The sequence below is a fragment of the Dermacentor variabilis genome, chromosome 8 (assembly GCF_050947875.1).
Source record: "Dermacentor variabilis isolate Ectoservices chromosome 8, ASM5094787v1, whole genome shotgun sequence".
Classification (NCBI taxonomy): Eukaryota; Metazoa; Arthropoda; class Arachnida; order Ixodida; family Ixodidae; genus Dermacentor; species Dermacentor variabilis.
The window spans coordinates 102,934,398-102,962,098 of record NC_134575.1 but is presented as its reverse complement, the minus strand read 5'-3'; the positions used below and the strand labels follow the sequence as shown (position 1 = coordinate 102,962,098).

Here is a 27,701-nt window from a genome sequence, read left to right as displayed (position 1 = left end):
CGTTGTGTAATCAATTGACGGTTCCTTCGGAGACATGCCATCAGTGTCGATGACCATGGGGTGACAGGTGATAAGGATGACTAGTGCGTAAAAAAAGTAAATTATTTACTTTTAAGCTATTAATTTCAGTGGCTTCACCATAACAAAAAACTGCCATGGTAGCTCAGCGGCAATGGTTTTGCGCTACTAAGGAGAACAGTTTCAGGTTCTAATCACTGCAGGTCCGAATCAGTACTGACGTGCTGATTGGGACATGGAAGGACGAGAGCGTCGACTGCGATATATTATGGCTAGTTACTGTCTTTATGGAATCGTGCACACATTTATAGGGATGAGTGGAGCCAAAGGAACATTCAAAGCTAAGGAAAGACGACATTTGAGTTATTGGCATCGAGGTCTATTCAACGCCACTAACAAGCTCCAGTGTTATTAGAGAAATAATTGGTTGTGTGTGTGGCTTGCCAGCGGCGTACTGGAGTATCAAATATGATATAGTTGATTGAGGTTCCATAAAATGAGCGTCGCTGGTTTCGGAGTCTACCAGTGAGAAATAGGCAGAGAAAATATTCCAGGCTCAGGATTATCTTTCAATGGCACTGAAAATATACGAGACATTGGACAGAAGTACTGCTTTTACGAAAGCTTAGCTTCACATAGATTCCAACATGTGGCATATGTTGGAATATATGACGCATATATATAAAGATCATGACCTGCTCATGCCCATTTCTTTGTCTTGAAGGACATGTAATGAGGAGGGAAGTTAATCGATGGTCATTAAGGGTTGGAGACTGGATCCCAAGGGTAGGGAATCGTAGCAGGCGGCGGCAGAAAGTTAGGTGGGCGGATGAGATTAAGAAGTTTGCATGGACAACATGGCCACAATTAGTTCATGACCGGGGTAGTTGGAGAAGTATAGGAGAGGCCTCTGCCCTGCAGTGGGCGTAACCAGGCTGATAATGATGATATATATACATCACGCTTATTTAGCGCTCCTGATCTCTTGCAACTTGTGCGTAAACTTTTCTGTCTCTACCCCACTCCTGTAATAACCCTGTCAAAGGGCTGACAGCATGTGTAAATAAATAAGAGATATAAATATATATATATATATCATTAACGATAGGTCGCCGTTTTGGTGGAGGTTGCGGGGTACCTAGACCAGGATAACACTGTTCTCCAACCGCCTCACCATCGCCGAAGCCACCGCCTTGCTGGACTGCCTCCATTACCGGTGGTGGTCGATCGAAATGTCAAGCGGAACGTAAAGACGGAACGTAAACTGTACTCGTTCCAGCGGTCTCTTCGGTAACAGTTTCAGCGGCGGCTGATTCCTGGCAACGTCGGCATTTCTTAGAGGCTCGATTTTTCACAGCCAACTCCGGCGATGACGTGGACAAATGTCTCATTCACTATTCACTACAAGTGGGTGGGCGACTGCTATAGTGGGATGGTGTGAGCCAGCTCTCGAACTTTGTTTTTCTTGACGCACACGGTGCTCTTGTGGTTCGATAACCACGAGAATACGCTTACAACAAGGGATTGCTTCGTGTATCAAATCATAGAGCACATTGATGATTCTGTCGCGAAGAAGAAGGCAGAACAGATGTTGCTTTAGGAAGCTCAAGTTCCAAGCGAGATGTGCACACCGTATATAGAAGCCATAGTGAAGCTCTGAGAGCGGTCAATCGTCGCACATTAGGGATGCTATAACAGTCGTCGCCGAGGATGCTTATAACTTCCTCGTTGACAAGGAGAGCCTCAACTCAGTCGGCGACATAATCCACCAATGCCACACTTTTGAGATTCTCAATACATGGCGCATCACACCGATGTTTGGCGGGCTCACAAATGTAACGACTGTTGCCAGCGCAGACGACTGCTTATCGCTCGATCTCACATCGAATATAAGTTAGACCATGCGGAAGGAGCGGAGTCGACAGGCGAAATCACCAACGACACAGGCTTCCATGATGCTCATAAAGTTTACCGTCGCCCACTGGCTCCTTTGTCCATTGCTGCAACTGGTGCGGAACACTACCGCACGAGGCCCCCATCATGGATGCAACGGAATATTCTGGGATACTGTCGAATATCCGCGTCACACGTCCGATGGCTACCCGGAACCAAACGAGCCATCTTATCGGCACAACCGTCCCAAAATCTTCCAAGGGTACAATGTCGGCCGGGAGCCTCCCGTGTGTTACAGCTGCGGTGCCACTGGGCAGATTTGTCGTTTCTGCCGCCAGTGTCGCCAAATGCCAAGGTGGTATGAACCACCATCAATGTCATCTTGGCCCCAGAGCCGAAACTTAGATTAGCCTTGGCCTCAAGGTCATTTGTGATGACGTTCCCTAATGATGTCCCTCGAAGCAATTAGCACAGTGATTCTCCTGTTTTCGACCGCAGCTTGACTCCGCTATCTTTACGCCAGCGTCGCTCTCTTGCCACGGTGGCGTTCACTGTCACCACCACTGCAGGGAAACTAACGGGCGGGACGGGTGAAGGTGATGTCGAAACGATTCGACACAGATGCCTCTGCCAGTTCCAATGCATTGAAACTAAGTTGAAGTATTAATCGATGATGTGTATACAATGTTCTTGGTGCACACTGAGGCCATGTCTGTTATAAGCCTTTCAAGAACCACCTGCCTCCTAATGTGATGCATTCTTTAAATAGTGATACTATATTTCGGGGTGTAAGCGGTGAGAAGCTTCATCTCCTTGGTGTTTGTGCTGGGAATGTTTCACTGGCTGAGAAATGTTTCTTAAATGAATTTCTGGTTCGTGAAAAGCGCACGCATGATGGTATCCTAGGAATTGACATTGTGAAAACATGCGGGCATCTTTTGATTGCGACACCGGTGAGCTTTCTGTGAGCAGCGTCATTGTCCCAGGAATTCTTGAACGACCACGTCAAAAAACTACATTTGTTCTTGCTGATGAGGTGACGCTGCACCCATGGTCGCTAGCGTCTGGTCCTGCCATTGCTTCTGTTGTTACCAGCGGTAAGTTTGACGCCATGGTTAAGCAACTAGCCTATTTATGTGCTAAGCAGGACATATTGGTCCCCAGTAGCGTTGTTTCCGGGACCAATGGAACCACGTCGTTCTGGGCCTTATACTATTCTGCCGTGCCGTACTACTTCCTAAACACCTTAAGGTCGCTGTGTTCAATGACGGCTCGTCCAGTTCCATTACGTTCGGTAGCAAGGAGACGAATTACCGAAATGAACAACCTATCTGCTCCTTCTACGAAAAATTTAGGGCATAGTCAAGAAGTCTCTGCCTTCACGTGAACGTGACGCTTTGGTATAGTTGCTATCACGACAGGCTTCCGCATTTGACCTCTTCCAAGACGAAAACGGTACCACTTCTCCATCTACGTGCGCTCGCCATCCGATCGACACCGGCTCAGTTCAGCCTCTCCGGCAAAAGCCCTGTCGAGTTTCTTCATAGGAACAGAAGATTATCGCTCAGCAAGTGCAGGAGATGTTAAACAAAAATAATGATATTTGGGGTTTTACGTGCCAAAACCACTTTCTGATTATGAGGCACGCCGTAGTGGAGGACTCCGGAAATTTTGACCACCTGGGGTTCTTTAACGTGCACCTAAATCTAAGCACACGGGTGTTTTCGCATTTCGCCCCCATCGAAATGCGGCCGCCGTGCCCGGGATTCGATCCCGCGACCTCGAGCTCAGCAGCCCAACACCATAGCCACTGAGCAACCACGGCGGGTATGTTAAACAAAAAGGTCACGCAAGAGTCATCGAGCCAAGTGGGCAACGCCACTTACCCTGGAGAAGAAAAAAATGGCTCTGGGCGGTTTTGCATTGATTACGGGCGGCTAAAGTGGTCACCAAGAAAAATGTGTAGCCGATCCCACTAATCAATGACGTAATAGACTGCCTGAATTTTGCTTCCTACTTTTGGCCGCTCGATTTGAGACCAGAGAGAGAGAGAGAAAGGATGCATAGAAAGGCAGGGAGGATAACCAGAGGCAGTTCCGGTTGGCTACCCTGCACGGGGGGGAAGGGTGAATGGGGATAAAAAGAGAAAGAGAGTGGAAGGGGGAGATATAAAGAAATAGAGAAGAGCACGACCAAACCGCGTACACTACAGAGCGCTAGGGGGCGGCGTTCTTACAGTCTACCGTGAAGCCGCGCAGACCGCAGGAACCTTAATAATGCGAGTAAGGCCTTTAGTGTGGATGTTCTGATGGAGCACTGACCTAAAGCTTTGAATTCTGATTGTGATCGATTGTCCAACTGGTCCAGTACTCTGCACAGCACTTGTCTCTGGGCACTATATCGCGGACAGACACAGATAATATGTGCGAGAGTCTCATCGATGTTGCATGTGGCGCACATGGGGCTGTTGGCCATTCCAATTAGGAAAGCATACGAGTTCCTAAGTGCAACGCCTAGCCACAGGCGGTACAGCATGGTCTGTTCACGTCGTGGTAACCCAGGCGGTAGGTGCATCTGTATGTCCGGGGACAACGAACGCAAGCGACACATGGTGAAAGCGTTCGAGTCCCGCAGAGGCAAAGTACATTCACGGGACATCAGTCACAGCTGAGCTGCAGCGTCTGTTCGCGAAAGCGGAATCAAGACACGTTGACCACTTTCATATGCAGATCGGGCAGCTTCGTCGGCTTGTTTAAGATCATATTATTCGCAGATACCTATGGATCGCACAAATAGAAAGAAGACCGCATTTTTGGCACCGGACGGCTTGCTCTAATTTACGTTATGCCGTTCGGCCTTTGTAGCACATCCGCAACTTTTGAGAGAACCGTGGACACAATTCTCGCGGACTAAAGTGGGAGATATGCCTGTGCTATGTGAATGATGTTGCCGTTTTCGGCCATACGTTTGAAGAGCAAACACTTGCCTTAGCCTCGTTTGAAGCTGGCTTGATTCTCAACTCAGGGAAGCGGCGGTTTGTTGAGCGCCGGACATTGGTTCTTGGCACGGAGTAAGACATTTAGGAGGTGAAACTCCCATCAGCGCGAGCGAGCGCGGGCGACCAGATAAAGTCACAATTGTTGTATGCGCCGACGGGGCCATATACAGTGGCGGCGCCATGCGGCGCGTCGTAGAAGCCGCGGCGAAAAAGAAATGCAGCGCCCGGGCACCGGCGCGCCCTCAACGGCGGTAATTTCTTTCCAGGCCGCCAGACACCGCCAGCACGGTAACGGCTCCGCGGGCTTGTGACCTTTTCTGGTCGCCGCAAACAGCGGAGTTTCCTCTCCTAAATGTTTCTTGCTCCGTGGTTCTTGGTGACCTTGTGAGCTAGGATGGAGTCCGGCCTGACGCACGGATGATTGAGGTAGTCAACGCCTTCAAGCAACAGCAGTGTGCACGAGAGCTCCGCAGTTTTCTTGGATATTACTCGCACTTACGATAGTCGTTGATCCGACGTTCGCTGCATTGTGTATTTATTGACGAATATGTTGCAAAGAAGATGTATTCTTCAATTTCACACCGGACTGTAAGTCGCCGTCCTACTCTTCTTCAAAAGCTATAAGACTGTAACGAAGACCTGTATGCGCCGCGGTACTACGGCGGCACGAGGGCTATCAGAGCCGACATCAGCGCATCTCCTACCAAACGAAGAAGTATACGGGCTTATGTACGTGCTTTGTTACTGATGTGGCTTCCGGTGCGTTCAGTCGAAGCACCGGAAAAGTGTGCGAGGCCCACGTGCCGCGTCAATAAGCCCCGGAGGGAAATATGATAAACGCGTACGTGCTTATAGGTGTCCACATTAACAGAAAACAAGATTAATACACCACCGGCATCGAGGATTCAACTCGTGCCGCGGCGGCAATACGCAACAAGTGATCGGACGCACTCTAAACTTGGACGACGCTTAAGCTTCGCCTTTAAGAGGAAGCTTTAGCTCGGGTGCTCCTATCTAAATACATGTAAAAGGAAAATTCATTTTTCTCGGCAACCACTGCACCAAATTTGACGGGGTTTGCTGCATTTAAAAGAACAACTTCAAATCTAGTGACTGTTGGTTTCGAATTTTCGATTTAGGTCGTCAAATTTTTATAAAAACTTGGCAAAAATCGCAAATTTTCAGAAAACGAAACTATCAAGTTTACAACTCCATAACTCAGCAATAAAAAATAATATCTCAATTCTGTGAATTGTACCTGATAGCACATCTAAAGCGGACAAAATTGATATGTTACACATGAACCTCAAAAAATGGGGTAATGTGTAATTGCAACTTTTGCAGAACCCTTGTAAACAACGTAACAAATTCACTTAAGATGTAAAGTGACATATCAAATTTGTCCGCTTTGAATGGTCTAATGGATGCCGTTTACGGAATCACGATATCTGTTCTTGATGCAGAGTTATTTGTTTGTGAACTTCAGGCTTCTATTTTTTTTCAAACGTGTGAATTTTTGAAAATCCTTTTAAGAAAATTCAAGCCCTAAATCAAAATTCCGCTTCCAACAGTCACTAGAATTTAACTTTCTCTCTCAAATGCAGCAAATTTCATTAAAATCGCTCCAGGGGTTATCTCAGAAAAAAGTTTTTGCGTTTTTACATGTTTTTGAATAGGCCGCGTCGGAGTTGGGCCCGAGCTAAAGATTCCTCTTAAGAGTGAAATGCGATAGCATTCAAAGGTGCCTGACATCTCACGCTTCCCGGCAACTGTAGCGTATGTAACCGTAATGTACACCGGGAGACACTCGCGGCGAACGCTGTGCACGAAGGCAGCCATTCTGGTCGAATCGCGGCCTCTTGCATGGGCCGCGATGCAGTTACCATGCAGCGGAGGCGAGCGCCATCTGGAAGTCTTTCAAGGAAGCGGGCGCGCGGCTGCGTGGACTCCGAGATATTTACGCGCCGGCGTGCGAAAATTGCGGACGCCGTCACCGCTATGTGCATTGTAGAAACCCTGGAAAAGCGGTTTGTTTGAGTTTTTCTTTAACACAATTATGTTCTCTCGTATGTTCAAATCACATTCCGAGAGCTATCATATCTGTAAGTTCTGTGTGAGTCGTACTTTAGGATTTTTCAACGTATTTTAGCTTGAGAAATTCAATTCAGTGAAAATCTTGCATCACATGAAAAGCCTAGGTATTTGTGGTTCACAAATAAGATGTAGTTTAGCCTAAACAACATCCGTCGCCGGACGCCACCGCGGTACGCCGGATTTTCTGCGACGCGGGCTCCTTAAAGGGACACTAAAGGTTACCAGAAACTCAAGTTAAAGTGGTAGAGCAATGTTCTAGAACGTCTAAGGCGTCAATATAATCGCGAACAGAGCTTTAGTAACAGAGAAATTGAGGTAAATGCATGACACGATTTGAGACCCCCCAGCGACATTCCGGTACTAGCCCGATGACGAAAGGTCTCCTCATAATTTGTGTTACTAATACTCAACTACTCGTATTAAAAATATCATTTCATTCGATTATAAGCCGGAAAAAATGCTACTTGTCTACGTCTATTCGATTCTAGGAAAAAATAACATTTTGACGTTACCCTTCAGTAATATGGGTGTTCGAAAGGTTTCGTTTTCGCTCGACTCTGCGCCGCGCACGCTTTGGAGTTTCAGTAGTTTCGTTATCGCGTCGTGCTGTGAGGGTTCTGCTCGCGAAACTTTCATTTGGAACAAGCAGCGAGAATGCCACGTCCATGTGATGTCGTGGGAAGCCCTCGTTGCTTTCCCGCTCCGGAGAGCCGGTGTCGAGGCCGCCGTCGTAGTACGCAACGACGCCGGCAGTGCGAGCCCTCAGAAGCAGGTCACGCTCGTCGGTGCTCAAATCGCTGAAGTTGAGCCCACCATCGCCAGCCAATCTGTCGGTGTCAGGGTCCATTGCGACGAGCGTCGAAGTTAGCGTCATAGAATGAAGTACCAGCTTATGGGCGTCTTGCGCTGGAGTGTGAGGTATACTAGCGGCGCCTGGTGGCGGTGCGGGAAACGACATCTGGGTCGTGCCAGCTTGGGTCGTATTGAGCCCTGGCTGTGGCGAATCACGTTTCTAGGCCGAGTTTTGCGTCGATTCGCACATTTTTATGCCCTGTTGCGAGTGCGAAAAGGCTCGTCGCTTCTCATAGACCACGCCGACCACGCTGCGAGCTCGCTGCAGCCTATAGTTTAACGAAAACGGACTCTCCGTGTGCCGTGGGACGTAACGTGGGACGTAATTCGTTTCTCCTTCCGCTAGCCACCATACTCCCGCTTTCGCTCTGCTGTCGGCTCTGTCTTGGCTCTGTTTCTGGCCGCGCGTTCGCGTTTTGCGCAGAAAAGCCGTAGCGCCGTCTGCGGACGCCGTTCTACTCACCGATGGCGCAACGTCACTATGAGACCATGATGTCAGTTCTCCTCGATCGGAGTGCGGGCGATTTGAACTGCGCTAGAGGTACGCGGACGCTTCAGAACGCATTTTCTCTTAATAGAAGTCTCTCCTTGGCACGAAACAAGCGTTTCGAGGTTTCTGGGATGGTATTTCAACAGTCCACGTTGACTTAATAGTAACCTTTAGTGTCCCTTTAACGTTGTCGCGTTAAATTGGCGGGACTGCTTCAAGACGCATCGGACGACAGAGGCTACTTAGTGAAATATACGGATGATCAAGGGGGACTACATCGAAGGACGAATATAAAAGGGCATAATGTGGGCGTCAGACACTTCGGTAAGTCTGGGAAGTGTTCAACAATAAGACAGCTGCGATGAGACTGCGAACATTTAAGCCCCTTGTCGTTACGGACATCAGTAAGCACACAGTGAGTGGAAGGTTTTTTGAACTCGTTTATTTTTGTAGCACTGCTCTTAGGTTCCCGTTGCTGGGTTGAGCATCGGCGTCACTGTAAACGCTGAACACGCTCGTGCCACTGCTCGCGCGCTCGTCATCGTCTTCTCCCACCGCTGGCTCCGATGCCACTCGTAATGCTAGCGTTGCCATACTGCCCGCACCTCTGCGAAACAACCACTGTGCCAGTTGTCAGGTCAAAGCGCCGAACAGCTGTATGTGCCATGCAGTAGGAGACGGTTTCTCTCCTCTACGAGCGCCTAGGGGACCGGCTGCTCTTTTACACCGGCGGCTCTGTGTCCAGTGATGGCTACGGCGCTGCTGCGTGCACGGCGTCGGACGCTTCCGCTACGCGACAGTGCCGCCTTCGGTTTGCTTAGTCGTCGACGGTGGCCGAGCTCGCTGCGATCGACCTTGCGGCTGACCTACTTCTACAGCAGAGCAGTGCCGTTTCCGCTGCAATCTTATCGGACTCGCGCGCGGCACTGTGCATGCTTGCGAAGGATGATCTTCCGCTTGTGCAGCGGGGCGGTTCTCAACTCCGCAATCTCGTCAGGCGGGGCTGCGATTTGGCCTTGCAGTGGGTCCCGGCGCACATCGGCTTACCGGGCAACAAGGCGGCCGACGCCCTCGCTAAGGTGGCTCACTCTGATCGCTTCCCCATCGCCACCTCGGTCACCCCTTTCGACGTGACCAAGACGACGATTCTGCACACCCTCCGCGGGCAGCACCCGGACCCGCGCGCTGCGGCAGGTACGCCCCCGCGCCGGACTCACCCGCGAGGGCCGCTCGTTCCTCCTTCGCCTTCGTGTCGGATGCTACAAGACGGCCGCCAGACTACACAGGCTGCAAGAAAAAGGCGGTCCCGTGTGCAGCAACTGCGCCGATGTGTAGACGCTCGGGCACCTCCTCCTTCACTGTCCTGCTTTCAGTATGGAGCGCACGGACTTGTGTTCCTCATATCACCGTTTGGGACTGCCTTGCGACACTACCATCGCGCTGCTTTTTCCTGTAGCTAACTCGTATATCGTGAAGAGTGCGCTTACGGCACTACTTTTGCAGTGTGACGCAGCTAAGAGCACGGCCCTGAGCCCCGCATTCGCTTATGCTTATTTTTTTTTGCCGCCTTTTACTTTCCTCTCTCTTCAGCTCTGTCTTCCGACACCCCTTTCCCCTTGCAGAGCTGTTGACACACACACGCGCGCACGCGCACACACACACACACACACACACACACACACACACACACACACACACACACACACACACACACACACACACACACACACACACACACACACACACACACACACACACACACACACACACACACACACACGCACGCACGCACGCACGCACGCGCACACACACGCACACACACACGCGCACACACACACACACACGCGCGCACACGCGCACGCACACACGCGCACGCACACACACGCGCACGCACGCACACACACGCGCACACACACACACGCGCACACACACACACACACACACACACACACACACACACACACACACACACACACACACACGCACACGCACACGCACACGCACACGCACACGCGCACACACACACACACACACACACACACACACACACACACACACACAAGGCGCTGATGGCACTGACCCACTGCCAGTCTATACTGTTAAATAAACGCTATAAATTGGAAGTCAAAAATTACAATTCATTTTTTACTGAATTGTCCGGACTACGCCGACTTGAGCATGCCCGTACATTGAGAATGAGTGAGCTTTGGAAAGTGCCTAGAACACGTACAAAGTACGGCACTTAGATGTTAATATACCAGATACCTGCGCTGCTTAATAATCCAGAGTTCCAAATATAACACAATGCCACACCTAGTTGTTTCATTTGCTTTGCTGTGACGTTCTATTTATCGATGATTTTTGCTTTCGCAATAGAATGTGTAATCTCATGCAGTTTTCATGCACTCATGCGACCCTGTCGTGTGTTCAAGCGCATTTCTTTCTTATTCTATTATTTATTTCTGCACAATGATTTGTTGTTATGCTTCTTTTACTTGTATTTATGACAATAACAGCTGATTTAGGACCGTAAAAAATATACACCTGACTTCTGTACACTGTTCGGTTTATTTATGTTGGCGTGCTGTATTTGTTATGCGCCTTGTCGGCCAGTATTCGGGGGGGTAGACATCGTCAAGCCTGATGAGTGGCTTTTGTAGGCAATGTTCTGCGATTCGAAGGCGACCTTACAATGTCTTCTGTTATCTCTTCGTCGCGGGTCCTGTGAACAACTCGTGTCGGAGATACGAGAAATTCACCATCACATGAACGCGAAAGGGCACGACGTCGCGTTTCAGTGGCTGCCTGGCCGTTGCGTTATCTCCGGCAACGACCTCGCTGACGAAGCTGCTAGGAAAGCACACGAAGGAGCAACCCTTGTTTCTATACCTTTATCGCGGACAGACGCAGCCCAACACTTAGGCAAGCTAGCGCACCGTATGACATTGGAGAAGTGGCACACACCTGATTTCACTCAACATCGACTGTACTCCCTCGATCCATCTATGCAACTGCGGCTGTTACCAGGGCTTCCGCGTAATGAAGAAACAATGCTGTGCCGCTTACGCTTGGGCGTCGCATTCACGAATGCATATACGTCTTTGATTGGAATGGCTGATAGCGCCGAGTGCAGTGCCTGCGGTGTCGAGGAAACTATAGAACATCTACTGTGCCACTGCGCATCTTTTGAATATGAAAGACAAGATCTATGCACAGCTCTCAACCAGTTAAATAGAAAACCGTTCACCTTGAACTAGATCCTGGGACCATGGCCTCGCATATCGCAGCTACAAAGGCCACAAAAGCGCAGCTGCGATATTTGAAAGCTACAGGATTGAGTAAGCACCTGGAATCCGGACTGAGTGACTGAACGATATTCCCAGTGGACTTTCTCTTCTTCTTTTAATCTTTCCGTCCCCCTTTCCCTTTTCCCAGTGTAGGGTAGCCAACCGGGCTCAGTCCTGGTTAACCGCCCTACCTTTCATTTATCATTTGCTCTCTTTGATTGATTGATTGATTGATCGATCATGGTGGAATCACCATCGTGCATAATAGTGAAGTTCTTATTCTTGAATAGCTTTGTTTCTTCAATGTTGTGAGGACATAAACCGAAACATATCTCTTCTACCTGATTGGCATCGCAGAGCATGTGCGTGAATTTAAACCTATCGCTACTGTGCTGCTTGATTTGTTAAAATGTCTGTTTAAAGAAAAGTCATTAGTATTCCTTGACAGCTAGTTTGAGTAAATGGTATGAATGTAAATTGTATAAATGAATGCAGTGCTGCAGCGTTCTCCCCTCGGCTTATTTCGATATCCCAAGCTTCAAAACTTCTTGTTACTTTTGATAACAACCAAAGCTTACGACAACTAATCGTATTATGAAAGATAAAAATTTGCCGCTAGAGCAGGTGTGCTTCATGTGTTAGAATATGTAGGAGATTTTTTTTACCCCCACATGCTTACTTTGACGACGACTTTTGATGAGTCTTTCATTCGCAGATTGCGCTAGTAGACATGCTACACGCTTTGGGCGTCAAGCCGGACGGCATGGTGGGCCACTCGGTAGGCGAACTTGGCTGTGCGTATGCCGACGGAAGCTTGACCACGGAGCAGGTTCTCCTTTCGGCCTACTGGCGAGGCCGCTGCATAGAAGGGGGCTGTGCCCACAAAGGTTCCATGGCGGCAGTAGGCAAGTGCCCCGTGGCTTGATTTTTCAAGCTATTCCTTAATATGTCTGATTAGTAGTGTAAGAGGCTGCATTTAACGAACGTTGGATATGTTTGCCATGCGCTCAGCCTGGACTGTTACTCTGTACTCCATTTGAGAAGTCGTTTTCACCACTGCCGAAAATATCCTTGCGCAGCGGAACACAGGTCCTGGTGTACCTGTCTGATTATTAGCGGGATTAGATAGTTTTACTGTTCCTCGGGATATGTTACGTTTAGGCGATACGTGACATACTGTGCGTTTTCCGCAGACACGTCATATACTGCGAATTACTTTAGCCGTGAGCAGAGGACGCGGCCCAGATGTACACATCTTGAGGGGCAGTCGGCCTTTCTATACGCTAAGTTTCCACAGTGGTGCAAACGACTTTTGAGACGGAGAACAGGTGTTGGCTAACAGGTGTACAGTGATCATGGTGGTCAACGTGCAAAGGCGGCAAGACCTACTACAGTAATGCACGGCTCAGTGTTCGTTTTACCGTCGCAGGTTTTCCAAAACGCACCAAAAATTAACACAGCCAGAGCGTTTGCGCACATCGACGCTGTTTAACTTATTGCAATCGCAATGGCCGTGCTTTTCGGCCCGCTCACGTTGCCATGCAGAAAAATTCTGCCACCACTGAGCCATGAAGGTGCCTCTGGACATACTTTGGATGACAAATTTCTGATGTGTGAGCTTTTTGCTAAGTTAATGCATTTCATTTACTCGCCATGATGGTCCGTAAATATGACTTTCCGCTGCGTAGTAGGAGGTTACGAGTTCGATTGGTGAGAGCAGCGGGTGCATCTTGGTGAGGTGGAATGCAAAGAAGCCGTGTAGGTAAATTTAGGTGCATGTTGAAATACCTCAGACAATCGGAATAAATTAGTGGTCCCAGATTGTGGCGTCACTCATAAAATTGTATTACTCTGGGTCGTTACGTAGTATACCTTAATTGCACTTTCCGTGCAATGTCAGCGTGAGCGTGACTGTAAGCGTGACGGTGCATTGAACATTAAAACATTGTACCTAGAACCTCGTCTTCTTCTCATCCAAGTTAAGGAATTATAATATCACAATATTAAACAGATTACAGATGAATGTTTACGGCTGGAAGTTGTAGTCACAAAGTTAAGTTGCAGTAAGCTAATTAAGGAACGTGTACTATTTACGCAAAAAAACGCAGCGCTTCTTAATAGTTTCTCATAACATAGATAGTCGAATGTGCACCAATGTGTCGGTCATTCCATGATTATTGTATTGAACCGCGATTATGACCGTATTTGTCATTATGCGGTTTCACTGCATCGATCGCATTAGCATTAAATTGCCTTCAGCATACACATGCTTGTAAAATACATATCCTGTTGTGCGTACTAAGGAAGGCATGACTGCAACAATAACGCAAAACTTCACCACCGGTTCATCCCCAGCCTCACTGAACCGCAACCTTTGAAAAGGCAAAGAAGATAGCATGCGAAAAGTTACATCTGTGATACTGCTCGTGTTTCGTCCCTGACTCATGTTTAGAGGGGATAGCTTTCTTCGTTACATAATAACTGGCAAGATATGAAGTCCGTCGTCAATGCGTCTTCTGCCATCACCTACCATACTGGATAGGAAAAGTATGTGCTTACCTGCTGTAGTCGGCCAGTGAATTAGCATTCAGTGGCCTAGCACTAAGTCGCTATTTGGATTCTGATGTGCGCAAAATGCAAAAGCACTCCTTTACCAATCTTCAGGCTCAGGTTCGATACTTCCGGGTTGTCAGAATTATTCTGGAGCTCCCCTCGAAGTGGCGTCCATTAAATGCGCTGTCTTATTTGGTTGCGCTAACTTTACCGTTCGATCAGTCAACAAGCTAGCCTTTTATCGCTCCACTGGCAATCCTAAAGAGTGCTGGCCCTAGGCCCTGCAGCTTAGCATTGGCTGTCGGTTTGTCTTTTGACGGGCGATTTAGACTTTGGTGGATATGGCCTCCAAGAAAAGTATGTTCTGATATTATCGGCCGTTATTTTCCTGAAGAATGTGGCAGTACCCATCAAACGATAACTGTCGATGGTAATGCTCTAACACACTGACTCAGTATTGCAGCAGAACGTATTCGCGCCGTAGAACGAAGTTATGATGAGGCGTATGCTGCAGCGGGACTCCCCTTTCACGCTTCGTTAAGAAAATTGGAGGACGCTTAAGCTTCGCCTTCAAGAGTGGAACGCGACAGCGTTCCCGTCGACCCGCCAAGGGGTGTAAGACAATGGGCTACGGCGCAGTGACTACGCGCCCCGCATCGGACGCGGTGAGCGTCGAGCAACGCAGCGTTCGGCGCGACAACGAAATGTGCGCCTGAGCAAGCGACGCACGCCTGAGCCTTAGAAACAGCTCGTTTCTAAGGCAACACCGCGTTCACTAGAGGCGCTTTTGTACCGCTTCGAAGCATCGAACTCGTGGCTCAGTGGTAACGTCTCCGTCTCACACTCCGGAGACCCTGGTTCGATTCCCACCCAGCCCATCTTGGAAGTTGCTTTTTATTTATGAAGTGCCTGCCGTGATTTATGGCTCACGGCCAACGCCGCCGACGCCGACACCGACGCCGACGACACCGGCTTTTCTGCGACACGAGCTCCTTAACGCTATCGCGTTAAAATGGTGCCATATAGCGCTACCGCCGCGAAGCCTGAGCGTGGCCTCCAAAATGCATGGCACCCTGGTGCGTGCGAACGCTCACAAACACGCCATGCAGCAACCGGAATCCTCACTCGCGCTTCTTTGAACGCGATGCGACAGCTAGTGGCTCTGTAGAGAAGTTTGCGCTTGCCCTCCGAGACGACAAGCCTGGCATGCCGGTACTTTCGAACACTGAGAATTGTTCCCTCGCTTGTCACACACCCAGTTGCACGCACTCAGGGACCAAAGTTGTCGAGGGGTTCTTTGAAGATCGGCAGATACGCAGTCCATTCAAGGTGCAGCTCGTTAAAGCATTGGCCTGAAAGGCGTTCATTCGATTGCGGCACATACCCAGAGCATTTGTGAAATGCTGATGCGTCGGGTTGCTATCCCTCAGAGACACTGGGGGGTCGATTCCGCTTAGTGTCGGAGAAATTTAGGCGGTATTCATCGTCCCTGTAGAGGTGACACAAACCCTGTGGCTCATATCTGGTTACCCAAGAAGTCAGATATGTTTATCGAAGAGCGGTACACTGCTACTGGCACATATACGGTGACCAGAGTCGATGTATAGCGGTTCATTGAAGACCAGCACACAGCGAGTGGCACGCACACGGTGCTCCAAATCCGCTTCAAAGATTTTCATTGAACCCAATCCCGCATCTACAGTGACCCATATCGGAGTGAAATATGTTCATTGCAGAGTGGCGATATGTGCACATTGTAACAAACACAGTGACGCAAGTACTCAGTGACCCAAGTACTCAGCGACCCAAGTTGCTCCAACGGTTGGTTCCTAACCTTGTTTCTTCAGCACGGAAGCCCGATGCACTACCCATTCAACCATGGACCACTCAGTGACCCCGGTAGGCGGCAAAACAGTTAGATATAAATAGGCATAGATTGATATAAACATACATGGATAGGTAGCACCCAAAAAGTGCTCAAGGTACCCTAATAATGCTTAAATAGTAAAGCTGTCCCCGACCATGTCAGTAAATGTTCAAGGATCCAATTGGAGGCGAGCAAGAGTCCAAAGCGAAGGTGCTTGAAGGAGTCCTTGAACATACAAGTGGTCACCGTCTAGAGCTTCAAGCAGGTATGCTGACTTCCTGAACTTGCATTCTCTATTGCGAACAAGTGCAAGACGAAAAATCATTAATGTGTAGGGTTTTCCTATGCGTGCTAACACTACGATTTGATTATTATACACGTTCGAGGGGCTCCTGATTCATTTTGACCACCTAGAGATCTTTAACGCGCAATCAATTCACCGTACACAGGCGCTCTTGCATTTCATCCCCCCCCCCTCGAAAAGCGGCCGCCGCGGCCAGGATTTGATCCGCACCCTCGTGCTAAGAAACAGATTGCCCGTCGTGTAAGGTCGAAGGCCTAGGCGTGGCAACGCGGCTTAGTATGCATTTGTCCCTATATCGGCTGTAGACAGAAATAAAACTCGAACTTGGCGTTAAAATCCTCATACATTCTACGACGAATAGGATGAGAAGACTGCGCCAGACATACCTGGGTCAAAGATGTGACGGCCCAGCGTTATTCCCTGTTTACCAGCTAACGTTAGCGTAGCAGTTCAGCAGGACGAAGGTTTGAAAAAACACGTTGAGAGATACAATTTTTAGACATGCGGCATTAGGTAGTTGGAGGCCTGGCGACGCAACACCATAGCTCCTATTATCGTACCGTGCACCTAGTTCACTACTTTGATCTCTATTCTTTTTATGAAACACTTTGGCTAATGTTACCTGGGAAACGCGTTATACATTCGATGCATGTAACTAGCCAGCCCATCTTTTCCAATAACAAAATTGAAACAGGTCTGCACTTTAACCGAGTGAAGTTTCTGTCCCCTGGCAAGTAGGTTGACCTTAGAGACACTTCACTTGTTACATGTGTTGCTTTTCGCGCGGTAAAGTCGAATTCCGATACCCACATTTGTCTCCTTGAAAGAATGCACGGAAGCACTCGCTTTCAGAGAGCCCGTTTACTCGTCACACTTCGTGTGACGCAACATTGATGATTAGGGTCTGCAGCAAGGAAGGGCTGCCCCATCTGCCCAAGAAGGCACCCATACGCGTCCGATTCCTTTGGCGAGGACGAAAACTGCCAGGAAACTTCGCTTGCTTGCATGGAAGAAGTCGCGAGCTTTCTGGAATTCGTGCATTAAATTTCCGGTTCAACCTCCCTTGCTACAGCTACAACTGCCACCTGGCCTTTACCGCGTCAAAATAACCTTACTGTGCCTTTTGTAACTGGGAGTGGCAGTCAAGAACGCTTGCTCCTGTCGCATGGTAATGGCCGAGAGCCCGATGTGCGACCCCTGTAGGTGCGACGAAACCATCGAGCACCTATTGTGTACCTTTACTCGCTACGACATACAGCGCCTCTCTGTCAGGACAACTTTAAACCGACTGGACGATTGCCTGACCAAAGATATTGAAACCATGGCTGCAGCCGTCACAGGCATGAGGAGCGATTCGTGCCCACTACTTGAACTGCACCGACCTGAGAGATCACTTACAGCTTCCCTGGTCATGATCCTATGGGCACTCAGTGCTCACTCTCTCCCTGCTTTCCTCTTTCTATTCCATCTTTCCCTTACCTCCAGTGTAAGGTAGCTGAACGGGAGCTCCTCTGGTTGACCTCCCTGGCTTTCCTCTTCTTGCTCTCTGCCATGTCCACTTTTTCGATGGGTGGTGAGTTCCACTAGAGGATAAAGCTGCGCTATTTCTGAAGACAGTTCACTTGTCACAATGAAACGCTTATCGCTTTTCATTGTGACATGGCGGATCGATGCAAGACTGATTTGCAGTCAACAACCGTGCCAATATAAACGCTTCAACTTTAGAAACACCTATTGGATAGCTATTGATATTCTGGATAAATGTCCTTAAGAGGAAGCTTTAGCTCGAGTGCTCCTATCTAAATACATGTAAAAGGAGAATTCGTTTTTCTCGGCAACCACTGCACCAAATTTGACGAGGTTTGTTGCATTTAAAAGACAAACTTAAAATCTAGTGACTGTTGGTTTCGAATTTTTGAGTTAGATCGGCAATTTTTTATTAAAGATTGGCAAAAATCGAAAATTTTCAAAAAACGAAACTATCAAGTTTACAACTCTGTAACTTAACCACTAAAAATGATAATACAATTCTGTTAATTGCATCTAATAGTACATCTAAAGCGGACAAAATTGATATGTTACACATGAATATAAAAAAAACTTAATCATAGAGAAATACAACTTTTGCAAAACCGTTGTAACCAACGTAACAAATTCACGTAAGATGTAAAATGACATATTGAATTTGTCCGCTTTGAATGATCTAATGGATGCCGTTTACAGAACCGCGATATCGATTCTTGATGCAGAGCTATGAATTTATAAACTACGTGCTTCTATTTTTTTCAAACGGTCAAATATTTGAAAATCGTTTTAAGAAAATCCAAGCCCTAAATCAAAATTCCGCTTCCAACAGTCACTAGAATTTAACTTTCTCTTTCAAATGCGACAAATTTCATCAAAATCGGTCCAGGGGTTATCTCATAAAAACGTTTTTGCGTTTTACATGTATTTGAATAGGCCGCGTCGGAGTTGGGCCCGAGCTAAAGCTTCCTCTTAAAGAGCTTTGTTCATTTTTTTTTCACATCTTACAAACAGCCGCATTTCGAGTGTCTCTAGCTTGCATTTCGTGACGGTGCAGTTGTTCAAACGATTCACTGTCTATGCGGCTTGATTCATTTAAACATTAGTCGCATAATCTCACACGTCAAAAAAAAAAGAAAGCTCAACTTTCACTGTTTATTTAAACAACACTCAACTGTGACGTAATTTTAGCACTCATGCTGACATAAAATTGGCACTAGTAATTTTAAAACAAAGAAACGGGTCGTTCAGTGATGGAAAGATTTCCTTAGGGCTCACATGGGCAGAGGCTAGAAGACGCTGTCCCCCTGGCGTGTATCCTGCGTGCCACAACGCGGAAGATTCTGTGACAGTCTCTGGCACCGCCGAAGCCGTGGAAAACATGGTTGCGCAGCTTCAAGCTGAGAACATCTTTGCCCGCGAGGTCAACAGCTTGGGCGTGGCGTTGCACAGCAAGCACATCGAAAGCATCGGGCCTGCCTTCCAAGAAGCTCTCAAAAAGGTAATGTGCGCAGATGAGCGACCTATTCGCCGTCGACTGTGTACTATCGCTGTGAATTAACGAATTTAAAATGCATTTGTGAATGAAGTACGCAGTGCTACTGATTCCCTTACGAACTTTATTCAAGCAAGTGTTCAATTCAGACCGCTTATATGCACCTAAATATCTTGTTTCGCCTCTCTAGTTCTTACCGAATATGGCGTTTGTTTTACATATTCGACCTAAACCTAGAAGAGGCTGTAAGATCTTCGACGTAGCTTTAAAAATGCTTGCGACTGCGTAATTATTTAAATAGGTCCTGAAGCACCTCTCGGGCTTGCCGGAAAGCACATTCGGTAGGTACCAAACGCTGTTGTGAAGATCTTAGCCAAATTTTGCAATTGTGCCTGTCGCGTGGAATTCATACGCGGAGGGCGAAGTTACCGTTCTCGCAAAAAATCTTTTCAGAGGGCTTATCCTCAGCCGTTTTAAAGCTGCCAGCGCCTTGCATATGTCGCTATATGCTAAATTTCCATAAAGGGCTGTTATTGGGCGATAGCTGACATCAATCAAGATGAGTGTTTGGATGAGTGAACTTCTTCCTACGGTTACTGTGTATAATATTTGTCACAGGTAACTCAACAGGATGAAGTAAGCGAAATTCTTTTCAAATTTTAATAATAACAATGCACTTTCGGAAGAAGCCGGCTATATTCTGTTCAGACGAGGCCGTGCCCGCGCAGGTATGGATGAAATTCGGCCACACTGCTCATAGGTGTGGCCTAAATTAGGTATGCAGGCCTTCTGGATAAAAATACGTGAGATAAGTCGGTATACTAATGAATATCTGAGCTTCTGATGTAGAAGCTTTAATCCAAGTAAACGTTCTTCGAGATCAGAAAAAAATAATCGATTACAACACCAATGTCACCAGTATGTACGTGGGGACCGGAGCACATGGGCCTGGCCCCTTCCGCCTTTACCCGCGCGTAGCTTAGCCATATCCGGGGAAAAGCGTGTCCTCGGTGTTAAGCCGATGCTGAGTGATGGATGGATCTGTAAGGCCCCTTGGCGGAGGCAACACACCACTTTGGCATCGGGTTCACGTATACGGCGCCCCCTAAGTGACCCGCCCATAGATAATCGGTAGTTGCCTTTCTCTCTCCTCTTCTCCAATGTTCGTCTTACTCTCTCATTTTCTATCTTTCTTGTCTACTACTCTCTTCTGTATTCCAGTTAGCTAGGCAGTGAGGGTTAACCCTGTGTGAGTAGTCAACCTAGGTAATGTCATGTTCGGTTACACTGGTAACGCACAGCTGCTGTTTGCAGGACCGGGAGTTACTGCCGACAATGAAACACACACTCACTTATGGCTTGCTCCCAGCATTACTTGATCGCCCCCAGGAAAGAGGGTGCACTGAAAAAGTTGTCCCATTTTTTTTTTTGTAATCAAATAGCTATTTTTCCTCGCTATGATGTAATTCAAAGGCAAAAACCGGAAAGAACAGTTAGAGCCATCTCAGCATTCCTTGCGGCGAAATCTCTGACAGATGCTATTGGCGCAGGGTTTTAAGGTATGAAATTTGTGAGTGGTGAGCTCCTCTTGAAAATTTTCACTAGGAAACAATACGAAAAGCTCCCTAATCTAGTTTTCATTTGGGACATTCCACTGAGTATTAAACTACATCGCACACTTAACATCATCCGCGGTAATCATTTTGTAAAACGTCTTGTTTGAAATCACGGAGACTAAACTAGAGCCAAGCGAATCGAGTTCGGGCGTGATGGTAAAGAAAACCTATCAAACATTTTATTCTTTCCCAGGGGTCAAGTGTTTCAACTGAAAGCATCGATACAGGCTTTATAAAGAGCCGTGTCAGGTCACACGTGCGAAAGCCCCTGCGATGCTTCAAATGCCAAAACTTCGGGCAAAGCTCCCACACCTGCCGAGGTCGAGTGACCTATGCTAAGACAAGCGCACATAAACATCCATCTTAAACATACGAAAATTATCTACACTGTGTGAATTGTGATGCGGAACACGTCGCGCACTCGCAGTCATTCCCTACTTAAAAAAAATTGTTGCACTGAACGTCAAAGAAAAGATATGGTTCAAAGAGGCACGCACAGAGGTGTCCTACTTGTCCAAGAATCGCTTTGCCGAAGTGGCGCGCCAAGGGGCATCTTCACAGCGGCTTCGAGCGGCTGTCCGGCCCATTCGAAGCGAGCCGGCGGTAACGCCAAACTGCCCCATCTGCATGCGGCTGCTGTTAACGATGAACGACATGATATGTAGCGCAAAAAGAATGGAAAAGAATGATTCTAAGTGACAGATAAAAGTGGAAGTAAGATAGCGCCGTCTTTTTTTCTCTTCTGTCAGTCTAATTTAAAATGTTTCTTTTCCGGTTCTTTGTGCCACGATATCATGTTGTTCAGCAAACACAAACTCCTCCAATAAAAGTTTATTGTGCAGTTAACGGTGCTCCACCATCCAATAAGGGCCCATAAACCTCCGGGCTTGTGCACTTCAGGCTTCGTCTCTAGAGACGAGGCCTTTCTCATTTATAAACTGCTGAAATGAGCGGGTGACCCGTGCCCCGTAAGAGGCGATGGACACGGCTCGCAGCCAGATGGTGCCGCCAGTGCCGAAGGAGCAGCGAGAATCTCTCGACTACTCTAAAGAAGAGAACCCCGGCATCAAAGGGCCTGTCGAGGTCTCTATGAGCTAACGTTCTTAAACACATGGCACAGGACTCTCTATTATGAAACATTCTATCTTAAAGGCAAACCAGTTGTATTAGTACAAGTTGCTGCAATAGATTAAACAAAACAAGTCACAGTACATCTTGAATGCACCCACCAATCCGCATTACAGCCTTCGACAACATCACGTTAGAACACCAAAAATAAGAATGAATTATGGAAACCAACTAGTCAGTTACCAGGCACCTTCACTACGAAATCGCCTACGTGATTTTGAAGATGAAATTATAGAATGTTCGAATAAATCATACAAAAATTTTCTCATTCTGAACAATACTGTGTTGGTCTGATTAGAACCACAGTATAAATTGTAAGTCTTTTGTTTCTTTTGTTTTCCGGTTGTAGTTGGTCTGAAACAAAACGCATTGTGCTTTGAGTGTCCTGTTGGTTTCTCATATTTCTTGTAGACCTGTTCTGTTTCACGAAAATAATATTGTCTCGCGACTCTCCAGTTGATTTCAGTATATCTGTATGATACATGTTGCTGCGTACGGCCTGCGTGCCGAATTTTTGTGGGAGCAGAAGCCTTTGTCATGCCACATGGCCTTTAGCTTCTGTTTCCTTTCTGTTGTAAACAGGAGAAATAAACTCATTCATTCATTCATTCATATTATGGGTACTCAAATAGTTTCTTGGAACGAACTTCAGAGCACCTTCGCAATCTTAATAATGTTAAAGAACTGCTCCGCAAATTTATTCTCAGGGTGCCATGCGTTCATGAGAAACACCATCTTGTTCGCATTAGAGGTACTTGTATACATACGAGTTATGTCTCCAAGTATTTGTAGACCTTTAAGAAGCTTACGATACGAATGGCGCTTCGGAATACTCCCATATCTTTCGATGACCGGTGTCTTTGGTAACATGATAAACACAATACAAAGTTATCTTTCAAGTCGCACTTTCCGCATAAGGATGGGTAAAGCTTTGTCTAGACCCTTCACCCGGGAGACTGGTGTGGCGCAAGGGGGAATGCCTAGTTGCTCGCTTTTTATTCGAAAATTGAATTCCCTGCATACAGACATTCAAGCAAAACGTTTTATTCTCTTCATGTACTGAATGCACACATAGGTTTCAAATCATGCAATACTACGATCTGTGAGCGACAAGTGCAGTTTACGATCCACGTGATCACTCTTACAACGCCACGACGACAGCATCACGAGCCTTTCCTGTGGTGGGCTTCGCCCACAGTACCTTCTACTGGCGGAAGTAAACACGGCAAACAGAAGCAGTCGAAGGCGCCGTTAAATATGTTCTGGCTCTGTGCCGCTGTCTTTATACTGCTTTTGGTTGTTTTCGTCCCATCACCGGTTTTAAGCATCATTGTTGTGTTAGAGCAAGAAGTAACAAAGGAAGAATTAGTGCCGATCACTCTCTTTGTGCAGGGGTCAAATTAAGGTCCGCGGCTTGAGCGAATGAATGCTGGCGTCTTCGGCAAAAGTTTTGTGCCGCTCACGGATGTAGCAAATAACACCGCTTATATTACCAACCCAGATATATATCCAAGGCAGGGGAGGGAAGCCCCTATGTCTCCCGTTAGCCCAGTGCAATTGTGTCGCAATTGCGCCTGGCCTTCAATCAGTGCCAACTCATCCAACGACGGTGGACGGCGTAAAAGTTAATCACAAACATAACAAAGGCGCTGGTAATGTCACGCTCTCATCCGATCGCAGTCCACCCTCCATTCCCCTGACGGCCCCATTCGCCATCTCGTCGTCTCAAGCGAGGTCTTCTGCCTCAGTCGTTACTTGACGCCCCATAAATTCGGGTGGTTCCGGAGTTTCCCGTGGTCATTCTCCTAGTGAAAGCGCAAATTGCCGCCAAGGACAACGCGCGCAACACTCAACAACACCTAAACTTGGATGGGCGGTTGAGCCGTCACTCGTCACCATATCAGGCGAAATCTGCAGACTTTCCAACTGGGGTGTGGGAAAGACAAGGCACTTTTCTTTGTTTCACGCTCTAAAAGTTGTTGTATTGTATTTTGTACTAGTTATAAAAACACAACCACAGCAAAACAACTTATATGCTTAGGTTTACACGATTTCATTTATTAAGTTTTCTTTAAACAGCCGTCCGCCCCCAGAACTGCGCGGCGAAATTACAAAACGAAAATAGAAAATGCTTCCCGGGAGATGGCCAATGAGGTCAAGATCATAGTTGTTCCCTTACATGAGTTCCAAAATTCGGCTTTGAACGTCGACAACAACCACAATTTGCTCGACAAACAGGCATTTTGTATTATTTTTTTGCCCACAAGTGGCACGAACATCTCCGGTGCTTTTGTAAACGAGCTTGAGCCTACTCATAAACTTGAGTAAGTCTTGGGCTAGTTCGTGAGTATTTGATGAACGGAACCTACCCGCACGCGAAATCTGAGACAGAGGCTGGTACGTCATTTTGGGGCTGTGTTGTCGTCCCTTCCTGTCTCTGTTTTCGAACGCGTTCTGTTTTTTGTTCTGAAACTCGATGACTTTAGCCACATCGTCCTCTTAGCAGCGAGCACTTTGAGAATCTAGGGACAAACAGCACAGCAATGAAGACGCGGGCACATGCTTACACGCACGCAAAGACCGCACATACCGAAATATAAGGGCTTGCGAGGAGGTTCAAAACTGCAATGTGCTGGTGATCTGTAGTTAGTGCTGCGATAACTACTCCGACTACAAATTGGTGTTTCGTGTGTTATAGTTAGGGCTGATGTTCGGTGATTTTAGTAAGATATGTAAGAATAGGCAAGCTGCATCAGGCGCCTTGGACAAACGCAGCGGGCACGTACAAGCCCTTCTACTTCTCCACTCGTCTCACTGGCGCAATATGGTTGGCGCGAATATTCGTCAGTGCTGAAATTAGTTGTAGGTTTGCTTAATCTCAATATGCACGGCAACCTAAAGAAGCTTTTCTTGCGAGGGTATGCACTACCGAATTTCGTCGTGCCCTCGTGTCATGCTGATCACGCCCTGTCATGGTGTGTTTTTGTTGTCGTAGAACCGACATTATAAGAACATATCACATGTGTCGCCCTAATAAGGTTAGGTGGCTCATTCGTTTCATTAAATTTGAAAGTGTATTACACTGTTATCTGCATTCGGAGGTACGCGAAGGATCAGAGTATATGGAACGTGCCAGCACAAGTACCATTCCTTTTTATGTTCTTCTATTTATGCGCAAGGGTTTCCTCTGAACACAACGTTGGAAGGAAATTGCGTAACAACTTGCCCTATCCATGCGCATACTACAAAATTCACTAGTGAAATATGTTGTCTATGAGCCATCGCTGATAGCCTTCAGGTTGGTCACTGTTAAACTTCGCATCCCGAATTGTACTTTCCTCTCTGCAATATTATGTGTGCACGCCGCTTTGTTCGCCGTCTGCGGTTGAATATAATCAGTAAACTTTATTATTGATATACTTCTGGCTGGCTACCTGTGCTGAAAGCATGTTTAATCAGCTTGCCGGAGGACCGTGTAGCCGCTATAAGTGAGATAAACAAAAAACAAAAATAACATGTAAGATATAGAAATTAGCAGAAAGAAACCAAGTAAACCGCGGTACAAAAAAAAGCTGACGGTATTTGCATTGCCCCGAAAAATAAGAGGAATAGTTTGTGGCCCTGCCTTTGTAGGAAAGGTGATATAACTGTGGTAACTAATTAGCAAGGAAGTCCTTGTCGTAGGACACACAATGTATGGACGCAAGAAGAAAGCAAAATTACGTTGTAGCATACGACGTAAGTAAAAAACGACGCGAAAGAAACACCAGGTTATTTCTGTAGAATAGGAAAACAAGAAAACGAAAGGAGCCAGCAACAAATCAGAAGCATGGTATATGTGGACAACAAGAAATGTCATCAGTGAGATTTTTCTATTCCACGTGTTCGTATACATGAAATTGAGGGAAGGCTGAGTTTTCGCGCATGCTGATTGAAGGCACTACAAAAATTGCGTAAAAAGAGCATGTCTCCATTGCGCATGCTTATTAACTGCCTACAATTGTTTAGGCACACTCTCACTTCTAAAAAAACTGAATGTGATATTAGAATAAGAGCGGATGAATTGTGAAAAGCGGTAAGTATCTTGTACTCTACTTTGTTACTTTTGGAAGGTGTCTGAAGTAGAAGCAGCGTGGCGAAGTTCACACACATGTCGAAAAGCTTTCTTCTGCAATCCTATATTTTTTTTGTCAATTGTCAAAGCATTGCACCGGATGCACGTATATAGAACTGTGAATGTTGAGTGAGATAAGAGCTGCACTATAGGCATCGCAGGCAGTTTTAATTGGAGGCAAACTTGGCAAGTGCGCCTCGAATGATAAATTGTTTTGTCTAAACCGAAACAGCGCGAATTGGTAGGCTGCATGAAAGAGAGACATTCTTATTGAATGACAGGAAGTTATTCGGCATATATCTGGCGATCACTCAGGAAATGGTTGTTGTGGAACGACGAGTCGGTTCTGATGTACTTCGCTATAAAAACGCGCGAGATAGTGTCGAGCAGCCTATATTGGCTTTTGTGTGTGTATATATATATCAAGTCTAAATATTGTAAGGCAGTTTGTCGTGTGCGTATCATGGACACGCATGCTTATATCGCCTTCCGTTTCCCTACCACGGTTGCGCTTTAAAACCAACAGCGCGCGCATGCGATCCCATAGATGAGATGAATACATATATACAGAAAAGTATCAGTCATAGCTCTCGTAGTATAGCCTTCTGAGCGGTTTCCCTTTTCTTTTTCTTCTCTTTTTTTTTCTTTGAAAGAAGTCCTATTAGGGTTATTATAATTACACGAAGGTATTTCGCCCTCCCCAGCAGCAGTACTTGAGATAGCTATTCCGGCGGCTAGCTTCCCACGCTATGCGTGCCGCCCCCGCACCTGTTTAAGCTTTTTCCTAGACGCTAGAGCTATACAATATCCGCGCAACCTTGAGCGATCGGAAAGCGCGTTTTCCACCCTGGGCCGGCGGAGAGGGGAGATTTCGTTCCGGCCGCGAAGCTCTCTACATCTCAGTAAGGTGCCTCGCGGTGGTCTCGTGCTGAAGATGCCCTCTCGGTGAGCGCATATTTCCCCCCTCATCTTTTAAGAGATTCAATACATACAAGCATTTGTCTCGCAAACCAGATTTATTTCAAGGGAATTTCCCACGTCTCAATAATTTCTCTCGTCGTATACGAGTTCTGGTTGCCGTGTTATAGTTTGTTAACGAAGCTTCCCCTTAAGTCTAAATATTTTAAGGCAGTTTTCCTAGTCTATAAAGCCGCTCGAGTTCACGCTGCTCCTCTGGCGGCCATTTTTCAAAGAAATTATGCCTTCCAACCACTCAGAATGCCGGTGACAACTTCACGTTTGATCAATTCTGGATATTGTAAATAGTAAACAGCTACTTTTGCTTACATGATCGGCCATGACATTGAAATTGCTGATACAACGGAAAGCATTGCACCGGATGCACGTATATAGAACTGTGTATGTTGAGTGAGATAAGAGCTGCACTATAGGCATCGCAGGCAGTTTTAATTGGAGGCAAACTTGGCAAGTGCGCCTCGAATGATAAATTGTTTTGTCTAAACCGAAA

The 27,701-nt window shown here is 47.0% G+C and overlaps 1 protein-coding gene across 1 annotated transcript in view; it reads left to right on the top strand.

Moving 5' to 3' along the window:
• The window catches only part of LOC142591506 (fatty acid synthase-like), a 194,631-nt gene that overhangs the window by 61,176 nt on the left and 105,754 nt on the right, over nt 1-27,701 (top strand). The window contains exons 8-9 of the mRNA XM_075703830.1: nt 12,348-12,537; nt 19,152-19,381. Coding sequence (XP_075559945.1) covers nt 12,348-12,537; nt 19,152-19,381 — 420 coding nt within the window. The remainder of the gene's footprint in view (nt 1-12,347; nt 12,538-19,151; nt 19,382-27,701) is intronic.